Source organism: Haemorhous mexicanus, chromosome 8, assembly GCF_027477595.1.
Source record: "Haemorhous mexicanus isolate bHaeMex1 chromosome 8, bHaeMex1.pri, whole genome shotgun sequence".
Taxonomy (NCBI): Eukaryota; Metazoa; Chordata; class Aves; order Passeriformes; family Fringillidae; genus Haemorhous; species Haemorhous mexicanus.
Window position 1 is genome coordinate 19,476,290 of NC_082348.1, and position 17,916 is coordinate 19,494,205.

At 35.5% G+C, this 17,916-nt stretch overlaps 1 protein-coding gene across 4 annotated transcripts in view; it reads left to right on the forward strand.

Moving 5' to 3' along the window:
- The window catches only part of UBR3 (ubiquitin protein ligase E3 component n-recognin 3), a 98,119-nt gene that overhangs the window by 53,566 nt on the left and 26,637 nt on the right, over positions 1-17,916 (forward strand). For 2 of the 4 annotated variants that reach the window (XM_059853047.1, XM_059853049.1), the window contains 6 exons: positions 2,758-2,907; positions 3,420-3,553; positions 7,013-7,123; positions 8,637-8,849; positions 9,655-9,791; positions 15,279-15,364. In XM_059853047.1, the coding sequence (XP_059709030.1) occupies positions 2,758-2,907; positions 3,420-3,553; positions 7,013-7,123; positions 8,637-8,849; positions 9,655-9,791; positions 15,279-15,364 (831 nt within the window). The remainder of the gene's footprint in view (positions 1-2,757; positions 2,908-3,419; positions 3,554-7,012; positions 7,124-8,636; positions 8,850-9,654; positions 9,792-15,278; positions 15,365-17,916) is intronic. The other 2 variants (XM_059853048.1, XM_059853050.1) reach the window with 1 other exon arrangement.

The window sequence follows — 17,916 nt, forward strand, 5'->3', positions numbered from 1 at the left end:
ATGCCATTTTGTCCTTCATGAAACATTCCTTAGTTAGACTTAAAAAGAAGTGCAGAGTCTTAATGCAAGGTGACATATATTTCCTAACACTCAATCTTCTGAACCCAGATAGAAAAATAAATTAGGTACTGATCTCTTGAGAATGTATATGCTGGGTCAGGGCAAAGAATATTAGCATACTAATGGTTGCTTTGATACCAAGGGGCCTCTCTGACACAATGTGTGCAGCAGGACAAATGTTGACTACAGTCAGTGGAGATTGTGAACCATATGTACTGTGTTTACAAAGCCCTTTTGGTTTGGGGGGTTTGCTGGGTGGAGCAAATAACAGAATGCATCCTTAGCTCTGGAGAGTAGAAATGAAATTAGATTCAGGTAGCAATGCATTCTGCAGTACATCAATGTGCTAGTTTTTAGCAGAGTGAGCAGTAATTTGTTAGGAGATAGGAAGTGCTAAGTTTTTGTAGCTTTGTGTCTCTACTTCTATTGGTACAAAACTAAACCAAGAACTAAATAATTAACTTTTAAAAAACTCTTGGGAGCTACAGGGTTTGGCTCTTCCCTGGATTTCTGTCACAGTTTAAATTTGTCTATCCTCCTTCAGTGTTTTATGGTTCATATTTATACAGACTTGTGAATTAATTCCCAAGGACAAAGAAAAGTTCTAGAACCCACTGAAAGAGGATGAGGTATACTACAACAAAAGACAAATCCCATGACAGAAACTTGGTGAACTGATAGCAGTACCATGTGTCTTACCTTGAATTTTTCGTTGTCTCCTCCTTTACTCACTACCATCGTTAGGACAAGTCTGTGAAATCAATTAGGTTAAATCTTTGGAGCTAGCTTAAGTGAGTAATTGAGGTTTATCAGGGTCCATTCAAAAGAAGTGAGGGGTTTTGTTTGGTTACAGTTGTTCTGGTTTAATTTAAATTTCTTCCCGATATCCCTTTTTCTTTTACTAGCTCAGGTGCAAGTTATTTTATTAGGAAGTCTTCCTTGGTGCTAGTAGCTTACTTTCCTTGAAAGTTTGTTTGCCAGAATAGCCTAGCTACATCCACATCTCAGTAGTTGTGAAGGAAGCATGGACTAAATCATTGAGTTCTAAAATTAAATTAGCCTGATTTTTATGTGCCCGTTCCCTATAGGCAATAAAAGTATAAATTTCATATATTGAATGGATTTTAAACACCTTTTCAATCCAAAGTTCTGGGTTTTTTTTTCCTTCAAGTTAAAAAATAGGCAATTTGTGATGAATTAATGGTATTTTGTAAATTAAATATTGACAGATTTTGATGACTTCCATTGAATTGCTCTAAATCAGATTGATACATTGTATTCTCTTTCTACACTTCTGAAAAATGTTGAATGGTTGCATATTTTCTGTTGCATTGACAATATTTTAGAAAAGGAGGGAAAAGAAAGCTGGAACTCTAGTCCTTGTTGCTTCTGGCATTTGATACATAGGTGTACATGATCTTGCATTACACAATTATGAGGTGATGTTCAATATAAAAAAATAGCATTTTTTATGCTATTTTATGCTCCCTTCTCTGCTGCCATTTGCTTCTAAGCTTCCTGGATGTTTGGATATTTGCAGTTGATGCATTGTGCTTTTTATTTCATTGTACATCTGGCTGCCACTAGATGGTGACAGACATGTGTACAATATTAACAACTGCACGTCAGTGAAGATCAGGGCTCATTTTCATATGGCCCTCAATAACTGACTAGGAAATCAGTACTTTCTGAAACAGTGTAATTTTGATTCAGCCCTGTGAGCAAGAGCATTGCATAGAGCTTTTTATAGCAAAGAAATATTCTGCCTGGCACCCAACACACCTCTCCTTATGGCAGCAGCCTCCTGTGCCAAACTTGTAGTAGACTTTCAGAAGACAGGCGTTCCCCTAAAAACAATTCTGCATGAGGACTGTTGCTGTACTCCAGGTTTTTGGATTCCCTATTCAGTAATTCAGCCTACTTAATCAGAGGGATAAAGGGTATGGTTGAAGTTAGGGAGGAAGTGTTATCCTTTAGAAAAATTTTGTTCTAGGAGAGATGCAAAGAACCCACATATTCTAGGTCAGGAGACTGTGTGTGCAGCAGGAGTGGATTATTTAGTCCTAAGGTGCTGTTCTTTCAAATCAATAAAGAATTATTCACTTTGTGACATAACACAAAATGGCTTGCCCTGAAATCAGCACCACTGTCATGTGTTTGACGCTATGTGAAGTGCAATGGCTTTGATACTTCAGAGCTGGGCCTTAGCCTTGAACATTTCTGTGCACCTAGGAAGGAGCAATGTGGACCATGAAGAAAACAGATAGCCATTTTTCCTTCAAATGGTTGTTTCAATCAGCTAATCTGGTTTTACTAGAGAGTCATATTGTTGTCCTTCATCTCTCTTATGTTCAAAGTCTTCAGTATATCTAATGAGATACAAGTTAGATCTCTGTTTTATAGAAGTTTTTAAGAGATCAAGTTTAATACAAAACTTGAATGAAACATTTAATTCCATAGGGAGTAATTTTGCCTATTGAAAAAACATGTACTTCATTTTTTAGGTGTCTTTTCTTGGAAGCAGAAACATTCGTTTCAAGCAACTGACAATGTTTTAGTTGTAGATAAACTAGAGAAATTATTTTGTAGTTTTTTTCATCACTGCCTCAATGCAGATGGATTGGACATCCTCAGATGCAGATCCTCAGTTGGATTTCTTTACTTCTGTTTAATATAAATTTTCTTATTTGTTTTTAGAATCACCAGATGCTGACATTGCCATGGAGGTGGCTACATCGGAACAGCATGTTTCTGAGGCAATATATGACTGTGTTATTTGTGGGCAAAGTGGCCCTTCTACTGAAGACAGACCTACAGGGCTAGTTGTACTATTACAGGCATCCTCAGGTATGAATGTGTGGCTTGTAGAAAAAACAGTGTTTTCGCAGCTTTTAGCATGTGTGCATAAATCCTCTTGTGCCTCGTGAAGTCTGGAAGCACTGGGTTTCCTATTTTTTTAGTGGATGATCCTCTATGAGTCACAAAAGGAACTTTTTAAAAGTTTGGGGAAAGAGCAAATTGTTTAATTCCTTCCTGCTTTCTGTTAGCTTTTGCAAATGCAGAAATACAGGCCTGCAGGAAAATCAGTCCTGGAAGGAAAAGAAAATTAAACAGCCATCAGTGTATCTGCGTGTAGATGTGAATGTTAGTGAATATAGGTGTTTGTATGCATATATCTCTATATATATATAAAAATAAATATAATGTACAAGTGCAAAAGAACAAGTTTCAGTCTTTAGATTCTTTTTAACATAGAGAAGGCACATTATAGTTATAAACCAAAATGGCCTGATTGTTTTCTTAGTTGTTTAGCCTGTTGTTACCCATGGCACTGTGTGTTGCTGCTTCTCTTCTGGCAGTGTTGGGGCAGTGCCGCAATAGCAGCGAGCCCAGGAGACTGCCCACGACTGAAGAGGAGCAGATCTATCCCTGGGATACCTGCGCGGCGCTGCACGACGTCCGCTTGACAACGCTGCAGCGCTACTTCAAAGATGTAAGGACTCCAGGGGAACTAGACTAGCACTTAAGAACAATTTGTATGCAAAAAGAGAAATGAAATTGCAACTTAGAGTTCTCCTAGTTTCATTTCTACGTTTAGCAAGTGTTTTTTCATGTTGCAGTCATTCTGAAGTGTTTACATTTGATAGGCTCCTTATTTTTAAATAGTTTCTGGCTTTCTCCTATTGTGTTTTTGGCAGTAGGCATCTAGTATATCTACAGGCTACACAGTCATTAAACATCCACACAGATACTCTCTAGAAGAAGGTATTTCACTATCCAGTGTGACCACACAATTGAAATTTGGGTTCACTGTCTAAGTAAACACCAGTTCTCTTGTAGCCATTCTGAAATCCCAGTCAAGGAATTGCACTTAATCAGGTAAAAGTATTTTGGAAGTGCAAAGTGGAAAGAGTTGTTTTAATCTGTAACAGGTTTCTGAGCCACTACAGAAAAGGGGAGTAGGAGTGGATGGGAGGGAGAAACCAGTAGAATGCAACCTCTTCTACTGCATCCTTGGCTCTGCACAACATCTGAAGTTCAATTTTACGTTAATTGATAGTAGATGTCTGCTTTGCAGTTCTGTTAGCTGTTCCAAACAGTTTTACACTACTTCACACAGCCAAGTTACAGCTTTTCTCATTTAATTTTGAGAACCAATTCTTGGTGCTTAGCAGAACATACTCAGTTGTAGACCTTTGTGGAAGGGCTGCCTGTGACTTCCCTTGCCTTGCCTAAAAGAGCTGTGTAAGATAATACACAACTGTTCTGAGAAATCATTTTCAGGGATAGCTACATGGAACCTGTGTTTCCCAAATTAGCTTCTATAGGCTAGTCCTAGGTGAGGTGCCAGCTTTTCAGTGTATCTAACTAAATAATGAGCCTTTAGAAGCTTAAAGATTGTCTTTAAAGTGGAGAAACTGGCAACTTTTATTCTGACACGGTTGATAGCTTTTTCATAATGACATCCACAGATAATTAAAATTTGCCAACTGCAGCCCAGCTCGCTTATGTAGATTAATGTAGAGTAAAATTCATAATTGTTTTGATACAGTCCTAAAAATTGGTCAATTTTTTTCAGAAAGCATCTTATTCTAAGGAAAATATCATGCATTTCCTTGCTAGAAAATGAAATTCTGAAAAACCTAAGCAAAATTTTTTTTTAACAAACTATTTTTTAGCTGAGAAAGAATTTGTGAACATCCTTTTCTTCTTTTGACATTGATGATACTGGTTTAGTGTATCAGATAGTTAATTAGTATTTTTTCTTGCTGAAGTGATAAAAAGCATTGAAGTAGTGCTCAGGTGGAGCTTTATTTTTACATTTTTGCATACTACAAGTGGAAGGAGTTCCAAGCAAATTGTTACCAAAAGCTTGATCTTACTAAAGCGTGTATTTCCCTTTCTGTGCAGTAACACTACCAACAGGGCATCTAACATGCACTGTAATGCAATGAGCAAATGCATCCTACTTTCAAAAATTCCAGTCCTGATTCAACCATCAGTTGAATTAGCTATTTTTGTTTTCAGGTCACTACTATGCTAAAAAAAAAGTCTCTGCTTGAAAGAATGAATCGTTAAATTGCTTTGGACATAAAAATGGAAACATCTGCTAGTGTCTTGAGTGTCTGGTTCAGCTGAGCTAAGCAATAAGAAGTCCTTCTGTTTATCAACTGTGTTCTCCCTAACACGTGTTCTTCCTCTAATAGATTTTGGGAGGCAAGTGAATAATTTCACTTAGATGTAAAAATTTTAAATTATGAAACATGATCTAGCTTATTCTGCTAGAAGAAAAAAAATCCACAAAAGTACCATTGAAAAGCTACATGGTGCTTAGAGATCAGGCAAACCAGATCACTTCTTTCCATAGAGATTCCATCTTGCACTTTCTTAGCTGGAATTTGATGCTTGCTGTCAAGGAAGAGAGTTCTTGCCCATTAAAGGAAAAATTATTGAAAGTGATTATTTTTAATATGGAGAGGTATGACTAAAGATTAGGAGATAAAATTTCATATACTGAATTAATAGGACTGTTTGCAGAATCACACAGTACTCTGTAACCAATAGCTTGATATAGGTGTGCTCCATCCTAAGCCTATGGCTTGCTTTGGACTCTCCTTTATTTCTGAGCTCAAGAGTGATAGAATAAAGTCTTTCTGGGTCAGACTTTGAGGTTGTTTTGTTCTTTGGTTTTTTGTTTGTGTTTTTTGGGGGTTTTTTTCTTTTTCTTTTTGCAACTGCTACTCAGTAGCCTCATTAGATATGTGCAGTAAATAATGCTTTTTCTGGATGACATATTGATCCTGTGGGGCCTAGCCAGGTATATCATACAACCTTATTAGTACTGCAGTCTACTAAATCATGCAGCAACCAGCAGGAGAAAGTCTTTCTTATTTTATGGCCGGAGAGGCGTACAGCACATTATGAATATCAGGCTGAGGCATGGTAAACAGAAGCATGTCCCATAGCTAAAATTTGTATTTTTGTTTTGATTTCCTGCTCATATGCTGGAAAAAACCCCAACCATACTAAGACACCCTTAGAAAATGCAAGTATCAGAGCTGTTCACGGTACTCATCATACATTAAGACTGTTTTAGGGCCAGTTCACAGTAAAAATTATTTTCCAATTCTGGTAGCCATAAATCTTTCTCTGTTCTTTAAATGTATAACCAAAAAGTATTTATCAGTCTGTGTATGAAATTTTTGAGAAATGGAAATTTAATACTTAGACTGACTGTAGTTTGATATTCTGCAAGAGAATTTTTGAGAATTTTTTTAGAAATTTGCCAGAGGTGATTGTTTCTTCAGTTCATTATTTTCTGAAAAAAAATACCAGTGGGGTGATTTTTTTGGACTTGTGGGCTGTAAATACAGTCTTCCAATAAGGGCAATGTTTTTAAAACAAACCTACTATCCAACTGAGCTCCCTAAACAAGTATTTGTTCTCTTTTCCAATTATGATGAGTTATAGATGATGCTGTTCGACAACTCATTAAAACCCCTAAGTGTTTACAATGAATTTTAATAAGAGCTTTTTGTTTAATTATATAACTATGGTATTGTTATTTTGGTTATCTACAAAACTGAATGAAATGTGTTGGAACAGTATATTGCCCATGTAAATGGGATCACTTCTGCTATTGGAACAGCTGCTGGAGTTAGACCCACCTTCATGCAGTAATACAAGAGATTCCTTAAAGAAGTTATCTTAAGTGACAAGAACTGCAGAAGTTTAACTATGGAAAGAATAGCATAAGAGCTGCCATGTCAGTCAGCATAAATAAACACTTCTGATAAATTCTTTCTTTATTTATTTCCTCAGAATATCTTTAATTAGGTAGTATGCAAATAGAAATCTATCCATCTTGTAAATCTTGACATTTTAGTAAATTCTTTTATAGCTTTATATATTACAGCTATTGTTTTTTCTCCCTGTTGTTGCTTTGATGTAGAGTTCCTGCCTACAAGCAGTGTCAATAGGCTGGGAAGGAGGTGTTTATGTACAAACTTGTGGTCACACTTTGCACATAGATTGTCACAAATCTTACATGGAATCCTTACGGGTAAGTAAAACTGAGGGTCAGAGTTGTTTATTTGGATCTGAACTGCTTTTACTGAAATCAGCTGGATTCATGCTGTTCAAATCAGATCAATCCAATGTTTTGTATGCCTGTACAGAACAGTTTCATTATGTTTTGAGAACTTAATAACTTGATCTCTTATTGCATCTTGACATTATTAACAAAAGTACTTTGTTTTCTGTGATTCTGATGTATCAGAAGAAATCTCGTGCAAATTAACCAGCACAAAAAGATAAAGACTAAGTGATGACTTCTAGTTTCATATGAACCAGCATTTTTGTTCAAGATTATTTTACAGGATATTTCTTCAGGTTTTGGTGGGTCTTTTGGTGGGGTTTTGTTTGTTTGGGGGAGGGGGGTGGTTGGTGGAGGAGAGTGTTTGTGGCTTTTGTTAGTTTGTTTTTCTGGTTTAGGATTTTTTTGGTAATTTTTGTTGATTTCTTTTCATTTTGAGAAAAACTGTGAGCCATTCCTTGTATTTTTAGTATCAGCATTGCTCCTACTGTGTGAAACTTAACCTCTAAAGAAACTAGGTGTGCCAGCTTGGATCCCATGATGAATTCTTTTTCATATTAATTTAAATTAGCTTGCAGCAGTAATTGTATCATCAAGATATATATAAAATAACATAAAAATCACATTAAGAATACAGCAGCAAAATCTGGACTTTCATAGTAGTCTCTCACTTTACAGAATTTTGGAAAAGGGATTTTTTGCACCATATAAATTCTGAAGTAATTTTTTTGGTGTATTCTCTATTAAACTTGAAACAAATGTAACTCCATATAATTGTATTCTTGAAGATTCTAGATTATTTAAGTGGACTTCTGATCCTAGCATGTTTTACTAGTACAGAGATAAGTGCATATAATTTTGACTATTTACTACCATTTTTAGGACTGAAATAATTTATATAGACCTGTGTTCATCTGGATAAAACATTTATTTGTACATAATACAGTTAGATGTCAACATGGGAAACCACGGAGGCAACTCAGGAAGTTGAAGCAAGGTTTCTTGCCAGTTTACAGGAGTACTGAGGATATGTCCTCACTTTCCAGATGTGTACTTCTGTGCCCATTCTTTCATCCTTCATGTGATACACTAAATAATCAGGGTTCTTTTCATGCTGCCTGCCAATGGCTATTTGATTAGGCTTTTTTCAGCCTGTACTTGGAGTCTCAAACATCATGGGAATTGTCAGAAAGAGATAGCACACATGAAATCTTGGAATACTCCATTGAAGTCTTTCTACTTTATTATGGGGATATTGTTGACAAGGGAGAATGCTTAAAAATCAGGAAAATTGAGTTGGAGGATTGTAAGACAGTCTCTAGTAGCTAAGACCTTTGTCAGTAAGATGGGTAACTAATTATTCTTTCTTTACAGTTTTAGGTCTTAGACTTAGTTTTTTTCAGTATACACCTGAAGTATCAAGCTAAAAAACCAGTAATCATTCACAAATTTGAGCTCCATCTTTTTTATTTCCTTTCAGAATGACCAAGTCCTCCAGGGTTTTTCAGTGGACAAAGGAGAATTTACCTGTCCCCTGTGTAGGCAGTTTGCCAACAGCGTTCTTCCTTGTTATCCTGGAAACAACATGGAAAGAAGCGTTTGGCAAAGTCACAGTAACAAGTGTATGCAAGATCTTGTGCAAGAGGTGGAAGACCTTCAAGAACAGCTGGGAACTTTCCCAGTAAGCATCAGTGTAAGGCAGAAAGATCCTTGTTAATTTGCCTCTACCTTTCAGTTTTTACATTATATTGCATTTGTGATCTCTTAGAATCCTGGCAACCTCGGAAAGTTCATTTTCTTCTGATATTGAAGGCGACATACTCTTGTTTTCTTATCAAGAAACTTAGAGCATTTGCTGTATTACCTACTAAAAATAAACAGTTGAAAGCTGTGACAAAGTGTGATTAATATAATTTTTTTATTGAGTACATTTTCAGTTTTCTCCATAGTGATTCACATAGAACAAAGTCATGTAATATAAAATATTTTTGTAATTTTCATGCAATGAAAAAACAGCAATAGTCTCATAACTGGAAGTTATTTGAACAATGTCTCTTAAGAACTTTTATTTTTGTAAGGTATGGATTATTCATTTTACAGAAAGAGCAATTTGCAGATGCTCATGTGTTACAAAGCTTCATGAGGTCCTCTGAATGACAGAATAAATTATATTAAGTTTTGTTACCTTAAAGTCTCGATGGAGATGCTTTGTGGTTTTGTGTACCTGTACAGTGCAAATATACTTTAAAATAGCACAAGCACTGAGATTCTTAAACTTAGGAGATGGAAAAACCAGTTATGTTTTCATATTCAGAACAAATGAGAAAAACTTTCCAAAATATCCTGACACTTTTGAGAGACAGAATACTGACTTTTAATGCACATTTTTTCATAACCTGCAAATGTGTTTTACAGATGTGAAAGTGCTACACTTTATAATCAGCTACTGCATACTTCAGGTAAAATTAACTAATCTTCTTTTGTGTCTTTGTTCATAGTCTGAAACCAACCTCAGTAAAGAAATGGAATCTGTAATGAAAGATATAAAAAGTACCACACAGAAGAAGTACACAGATTATAGTAAGACTCCTGGATCACCTGACAATGATTTCCTGTTTATGTATTCTGTAGCCAGGTGGGTATGTTTTCTTTTTATATTTTTTTTTTTATTTCTCACTAATGGTATTACTCACTAGACAGCTTTCTTCTATGAAAAAAAAAGCATTTAAGAATATTTCATCCTCTCCAAAAAGGACTTTGTGCATACTCAGTACATCAAGGTTACATTTTCTGAGTTTCATATACCGGCATTATGCAAGATGAAAACGTGTGTCTCTTGGTTCATTTTTACTATGTGTAGCAGTGGCACAAAACCCAGAGAACATTGTCATATGCTTATTTAGTTTTCTTCTTAATTCAAGGTTTTGCTTTTCATAAATCAAAATTTTATGTTGCATTTCTTGTTTGGCTTTCATTTTCTAAATTGTCAAATCTACTTTATCTGTCTTCTACAGAATGAGATTTTTTCTGTATCACTGCCATATTGCTAGTTTTTAAATCACAAAGTGTTTTTTATCTCTCTGCCACACATTAGTTTTATTTACCTAAAAGAAGATCACTGAAGGAGCTTTTTTTATTACATCAGTAACCAGGAATTTCTCTTCATATAGTCTTTAGACTTCTAAAAAACTGTCAAAAGCAGCAGCATTTTTTTGGTGATGTTTGATTGTAGTTTTAGAGCTGTCAGTGTCACATATGCTCTCCAAGAAAATCAGCCTCCCTCCTATGCCATTCATGTTAAGGTAGTCTGAATGGTTAATCTATTCAGAGTTTCTGTAATACCAGGTTTTCCCATAAGAACTTGATATACTCACTGAGCAAATAATTTTCTAAACTCTGACTTACTGAGGCCTGCAGGGAAGGTGCTGACTGCAGAGAAACTGCAAGCATAGAAGTGATGCCATTGAGTAGCATTTTTTTATTGCAGTTTCATAAACTCTCATTGCTGAGTGTCTTTAGTACATAAGCAGTGGAAATATTCAAGGCTTGGTTCAGCAGGACTGAAGTTCCACTCAGCAGGACTCTCTAAGGTTCTGCTTTTCACAGGAGGTCAGACCATCCAATCTCTAAAATTCTCCTCTAACTCAGATTATTGTATTATTCTGTTAAAAGAAATACTACCTGTATTCTTTCAGAGTATTTTAACTGATACAGAAGAGCTATGAAATTCTATTCATATCAAGTTAAAGGATTGTTCTCTATTTTTAAGTGGTATATGCTAGACGAGGATAAGTAATGTTGGGATTTTAGCAATTACGTTTTTGATCAGTACAATTAAATACCCTTCTAAAAATACAAAGGACTCAAAACTAACGTTTCACATATCAAAGTATGATTACTTACAACCATAACTTGACATGCCATTTAAGATACAAAAATGGTGTTAAAATACATTTCTGGGTGCAATGTTATATAACTTTTAAAATGCTAGCTAAACATATTTTAAATGTAGCTATGTATTACTTTCATATTTACACACAGAGCTCATGATTTGTTTTCATTCAAAGAATTAAAAATACCTCAAACCAGAGCAGCATTTCTTTACTGCTTGCACTGCTGGAGAGAGAGCTCGTGGTTGACCACTAAGATTAGGATATGTCACTTGTACTTCTTGTGACCTCTTCCTGTTAGAATTAGACTTGTGTCACCAATTTTCTATTTATCCATGTTTGAGGAATTTCAGGTGTTGGATCCTGCCTTCTGTATTGGTACTATAACACATAAGAGCACTTATGAGGGAACCTGGCAGATCAGCTTCAGGGTGGTTAACTTGTCTTGCTTTTCAGTGCAGCAATCCAGATTTACATGCTTTTACTGCTTGATAACTGCATAAGAACTACAGGGTTAAAAAAATTCAACTTTAAATAGACATTTTAATATAACTTTACAGTTGGTATTTATGGAAATAAATCTGTACATCATCTCCCAAACTGGAAGAGATTGCTTTGTATGATTTTATTATGTGTTTAATTTTAAGTAATCAAACAATGGACTATCCACAATTAAAATTACATGCTGAAGTATTTTTACTTTCTGTGAATTATTCCTGTCATTCAACCTGTTTCTTCCTTATTTCCATCCAGAGTTTTTCTTGAGGTAATGATACCCTTGTGTTCCTTCCCAACCAGTAGCATTTGAGCATTTTTAGTTCCAGGTGTTCTGAATCATTTAATTGGTTTTGGTCAGACCATCTACAGCTGTTTCACAGTTTTTCCTGGTTAAATACCAGGAAAATTGCTTAGATGAGCATTTGAATACAATGATATTTTGATTAACTCCATATATTTCCATGTAAATTAAACAAACTTAATCTTCTAAGTCACGTTCCATTTTCAATCAGAAAATGACATCATCTCCTGTCCTAAAAGATGCTGGTTTACAGCTAAATGCCAGCTTTGCAGTGGATTACTGCATGCTGGAATGGGAATGTGAAACAATATGTAGCCAGTTGCTGCAGGTTATTCTTTCTCCTTCAGGATAAAAGGAACTTGCTTTTCTTCATTTTTGCTTATCCAGGTATATGTCACCGGTAGCAGAGAAAAAAAATTACAAAAGAACTCTTTACCTTCTTGTGGGAGGGCTAGCTGCTGTCTGTTTTCCTAGCAAAAGAGGCATTCTGGGTCTTGGCATCCTGATTTGCATGCACAGCTGGAACAGCAGCTCATTGGCTACCTCCTGCTTTTCCAAGAGTCATATCTTGTTAAATTTGTACCCTCTTCACGCATTCCTCCTTGTCTTTGCTGACATTTATGAGATGAGTGTAGGTGTCATTCCCAAATCACATGTGCCTAGCTTTAATTTTAATAGTTCCACATTCAAAGCATTGAAGACTGTCATTTGTGGTGATATCTTGGAGGACTGTTTATGTATTGCACAGCAGTAGGTGTCATGCTTTTGTTGGCTGTGCAAACAAACCTTTTGGCTTTTCTGTCAGCCATGTGTAGACTAATGTAAGAGCCATGTGTTCTTTCCTTCTGAGTCTGTGTCTCAGTATCTGGGGTTTTTCCCTGTATGTGTTGTGCTTGTAAATTGAAGTGAGAAAAATGACAGTGCTCAGTATGCTTCTGTCCCAAAAGGAAGAATAAGTCCATCCAAATAGATTCCCTTTCTGGAAAGGACATTGCATTTTTACTTCCCTCTACTCTGTCCTGGTATGAATTCCCAGAAATATGAAATCACCCTTCCCACCCCCAAAATGTTCCTTTAACCAAAGCCCCCAAGAAGAGATGAAGTAGGTCTGCTTTTAGTCAGGAGTCAGGACAGCTGAGCAAAATCCATTTTCGCTGGGTTTTTTCTGTGAGTGAGGAGGATAAAGGCAGTGTCCTACAAAATGTTTTGCTCCAATGAATGACGCTGAGATTTCTAGATAGGAAAAGAAGACACTCATATAGATTTTCTTTCTCATTCTCTTTCCTTTATGTTGAGGATTCTGAGATAGCAAAGGATTCTTTCAGAGACCGCTCTGTGTTCCACGCTTCTATCAGATGCCCCCAGTTTTTCTTCATTACTTTTCTTCAGTAAAGGGCAGAGGGTATACAGATCCTCAAGGCAGAAGGGAGCTCAAATTAGGGAGGAGATACACTGGTCTCCTTCAAAAATGATTGAGGTCTGTACCTGATGTAGGATATTTTCTGAAAGATAAGTGTTCATTTCACAGAAGATGCTTTCTCTACTCTGCATTTTTATGCCAACCTACAGATATGTTTTCAAAGAGACATATTGAAGGAAAAGGTTAATACTTAGATTTCCAAGAAAGCTGAGCTATAAGGTGCTGCCTTTGAGGAGCTGGGGACAATGAAGAAGTGTGGGAGGTGAGAGTTGGTATCGTATATGTGAACAGAGTATGTGATTACAGAAATAACTTTCCTTACATTCCTTATAGTAAAAAGTACTATATAACACCTCATATGTAACAGCAAGAGGTATTTTTCAGAATTGTCCTTTATTTTGTGAAATGGCACATATGCCTCGGTGAAAGGGGAATTTAAAATTTTAGATCTAGAAAATTATTCTTAAACATTCAGGTAGTCTTTTTGATTTAAATCTTAATTGTCTTCATCTTAATGGAAGACTGTCATTGATTTTGTTCTACAAATTAGTTATCAGAATGTTCATAGAAATAAAACATACTGATTTCCTTCCTATTCCCATGATGAACTAGCACATGCTGATCTACAGCTGCTATTTTGTCCACTAATATGAAATCCCTGTCCCTGCTTCCTTGCTGGTAGATTTTCAGAAGTTCAGTGAGCACTGCAAATCGCCTGAAGAGTGGAAAATTCCCCTGTCACACAGATGCCCTTATCAGCAGCAACCAGATGGAGCTCTGAGCAGGCACATTATCAATGTTAAATTGCCTTTTCTGAGTAGAGAGGATTAAAGCATTCCTTCAGAAATGGATGGCATAAGCTGCAAACTTAGGGATAGGAATATTCAGAAATGTTGCTATTTTAAAAACATAGGAAAATATCTTAACAAACACTGCATATCAAAATGTATTATTCTTTCAAGTTGATGAAGCTGAAATTCTTGAAAATAATTTGTTTTGAATAAAAATCCTCTAGTGTCTTCTTAAATGGTGGGGGAGGGGTGTTCTTAGCTTGGATATGTTATGTGCCTAAAATTCTAGAATAGATTTTAATATGGATTCAGTCACATTATATCAAACCTAAAATTGTTTCATTTTTCATTAAAGGACAAAATATGTTTAGAATGAGATTTGCAGTTTGGATTGAATTTGATTGAAACAACACTTCAGAATAATAGAATTATATTTCTTTATTCTAATTTTTAAAATGTATGTTGACTTACGAAAACAGGCTCTCAGAGAATATAACATAAACAGTTTGCTCCAAATCTTGAGAGTAAAAGATAGTGCAGCAGTGAAACGTCCAATTCCAAAATTAAACAAAATTATCAAATTGGCCTAAACAATTGGTGCCTAAGTATCAGATTACAGTAATACTGAGAAAGAAAGCATCAGTGTGGCATGCAGAGATTCAGTGTCACAACCACTGGTTCATACTAATGAGCTGCAGTGAATAGCATTTCATTCAGAATTAACTTCCAAGGCTTTTATTAACTAACTTATCTATAAAGGGCAGTGCTTTAATTATAATTTAGACTGTATTCATATTTAGTTGATGCCACATCCATTGTACTCTCTGATTGTCTGAAGTGAAACAAAAGCTCTGCCAATGGAGAGAACACTTTTTAGATGTATATGACTGAAAGTTAGCCAATCTGTATATTGTCTTTCCAGATTTGCACATAAATTCACTTTTTATGCTGTGTGCATACAGAAGAAAGACACAGAATTAACAATTTTTAATTCTTCTCTCACAATTCAGTATAGAACTGTGTTAATATAGTACTTAAAATCATATATGACAGTATCTTAATAAATTTTGTTTTGTTCTGAGCTGTATTTTGGCAGTATTTCACACTGCAGATTAGTTCACAGTATTATTTAGTGTATGCTGGGAGTTTGTCATGATTCATTTGTGTTTGCAGAAGCTTGAATAATGTTGTTCCATTCAATACTGTTATGCTTTTCTTACAGAACAAACTTGGAACTTGAGCTGGTCCACCGAGGAGGAAATTTGTGTTCAGGAGGTGCAAGCACAGCTGGGAAAAGATCATGTTTAAGTAAGTTCCATGTTATTAAATGCAGTATAAATTATTAATATATTGAATAAACATGTCTGGTTCTTCCTGGTATTTTCTAAATTACATCAACTTTTTCCTTTTAAAACCATTTTTTTTCTGCCATAAGGAGTCTTTGGTTTTTTGTTTCTGTTAGAGAAATCTGAAAACTAATTTGCACACATTCTTCATTAGAGCTGTTCATGACCTGTGAGTGCAGTGATTTAGAATTGATTTAGAAATCAATTGTCATACTATGCATGTATTATTTTTAATAAGTTTGCATTTCTGTGAGTAACACTAGAAGTATTTTAAGGGTGAAGCAGGAAAGCTTTGTTTCACTCTGGTTGTGCTAGCAATAGGAAAGACGTTTGTTTTCTGAATGCTAATATAGCTCATGACTTGGTGTCATACTTAGAAATAAGCATGCAGCTACAACATCCCAAGTCTTTAATTTGCCTAGTTCTTCCACAAAGTTTTTCACATTTTCTTTCATAGAAATTTTCAAATTTTGTTGTTCTAAAACTTTCAGTAGTTGTCAAATAAAGCAATTTCTTGCTGCCAGAAGTGGTTTTTTCTTAAAATATTTTAATCTTTTACTGGAATATAAACAGTTATTAGTCGACATTTTCTTCTGTCATGAAAAACTGGAAACCCTGCCAGAACTGCTCCTACTACTAATGCTTATTTAAGTGAAGCTTATGTAGCAAGAGCAGCAGATTTTGTAGGAAAAAAGAAAGCTTAGGCCCATCTCTGTCTTTTGGTACACAATTTCTGGGGGATGCTTTCCTCATCCTTTGAGGTGACAAGCCACCCAAGAAATCTCACCAGGTTGTCACTATCCCTCTAGGACAAAAGTCTTCTGTTACTGCCCAACTAATTTCATTTGTATGTTATTTATTAAAAAAGTAATTTTAACCTGTACTGCACGTTGTCTTTCCCCACCATCATTACCTCCCTTTCTCAGCTGACCAAAGTACCTGAAAAGTGCATGTGTTAAAACATCTCTAGATCACTGTGTGCAAATTTAGTCAGCCAGGGTTCTGCAGGTAATTTATACTTAGATTGCAATGTATTTTTACTTGTATGCTCATCTAGTACGGTGGAAACTTTCTCCCTGAATTTTAGCTTCTTACTAATGTGTTACCCATTTCACTGGAGTGTATTTGGAAGAACATGGATGAGCAGGTTAGGGTGAAAATTTCAGCTTAAAATGAAAAAATATTGGAAAGTACAAATAGAGAGTGTATCTTGGTTTTCACATGGTTTTACTGGTAATAAAATTTCTTGACACTTTAGAGTTTAGAAGAATGTATGCAGGGAAGTGGCTAGTAATTTGCAAGGTCATTTTTTTATCTCACTGGGTTTTTCAAAATCAGGACTCTCAGTTTTTAGGTGTGATTTATATTTTAAGATAAAAGTGAAATAAAAGATATTCATTTCATCTTAAAACACTGTGAAATGTTTGACATCACATCAAATTTTTGTTACACATACCTAAAGCTAGCTAGCTAGATAAATGCCTCTAAAAGGGAATAGATCTTCTGATGATGCCTCACCAACTAATGTCATTAAGTGCTGGAAGATTATGATTTTGCAGAGAGTGCTTGAACCACTGGATTGGTGGGCAGCTTCCTTTGTGTACATCTCTGTAGCTTCACTGATGCTATTTCCACTACATCTGTTGATACAAAGGGAGAAACTACCTCAAAGTTGGGTTTTTTGGTTCTTTGGTGTTACTTGAAGAAAAAAGAAAGGAAAAAAATGCCACCAAGCTAAGGCCTGGTAGCTGCCACTAGGTGGTTTGTATAATACGTGATTTCATTTTTTTCATTGTCTTACCACACCATCCCTTCAACATCCTCTTGCATAAAGGAGACTCTTACATTTTTAGGACCTGACTTTTCAAGAAAGCATTCCTTTTGCTGACAATCTGTGAAAAGAGTTGTCAGGAATTTTAATACAGATTTCTCAAGCCTTGAAATACATGGAAAATTCTTTAATCACTGGAGAAATTTCTTTTTGGAGAATTACAAAATTGGAAATGATACATGGAGGATGTATTTTCATTGGAGAATTGTCTTCTGCTGGATGGATACTTCAGCTAGGCATGACAATTTTAAGTCTTGTTTAAATTCATATGTCTTATTTACCTATTTTTCGAGCCTTTTTAGAATTTTCCCTTTGAATCTGTATGTCTCAGAAAATGAACAGGTTTTCCTTTCATCAAAATAGATCACTGGAACAAACTAAACTTACCAGACTTACCAAAAGTTAAGAGATCCTTCTCACATGTGAGAAGTAAAGAAATTGTCTTTTTCAAGAGAAGCTTTAAGATCACATCAACTGGTACTTTTAAGACTGTGCATTAATTGTCTGTAGGAGAAGTAAAATAACCCAGTAAGAAAAGCTTTGTTTTCATAGAATCACAGAGGCTTAGGTTGGAAGGGACATTACTTGTTATCCCCTTTGCATTCAGAATTATGTATATATTTAGGGAGAAGAAATCATTCTCCCCGTGATGTGATTTGACTGTTTTAATGTACTTGCACACA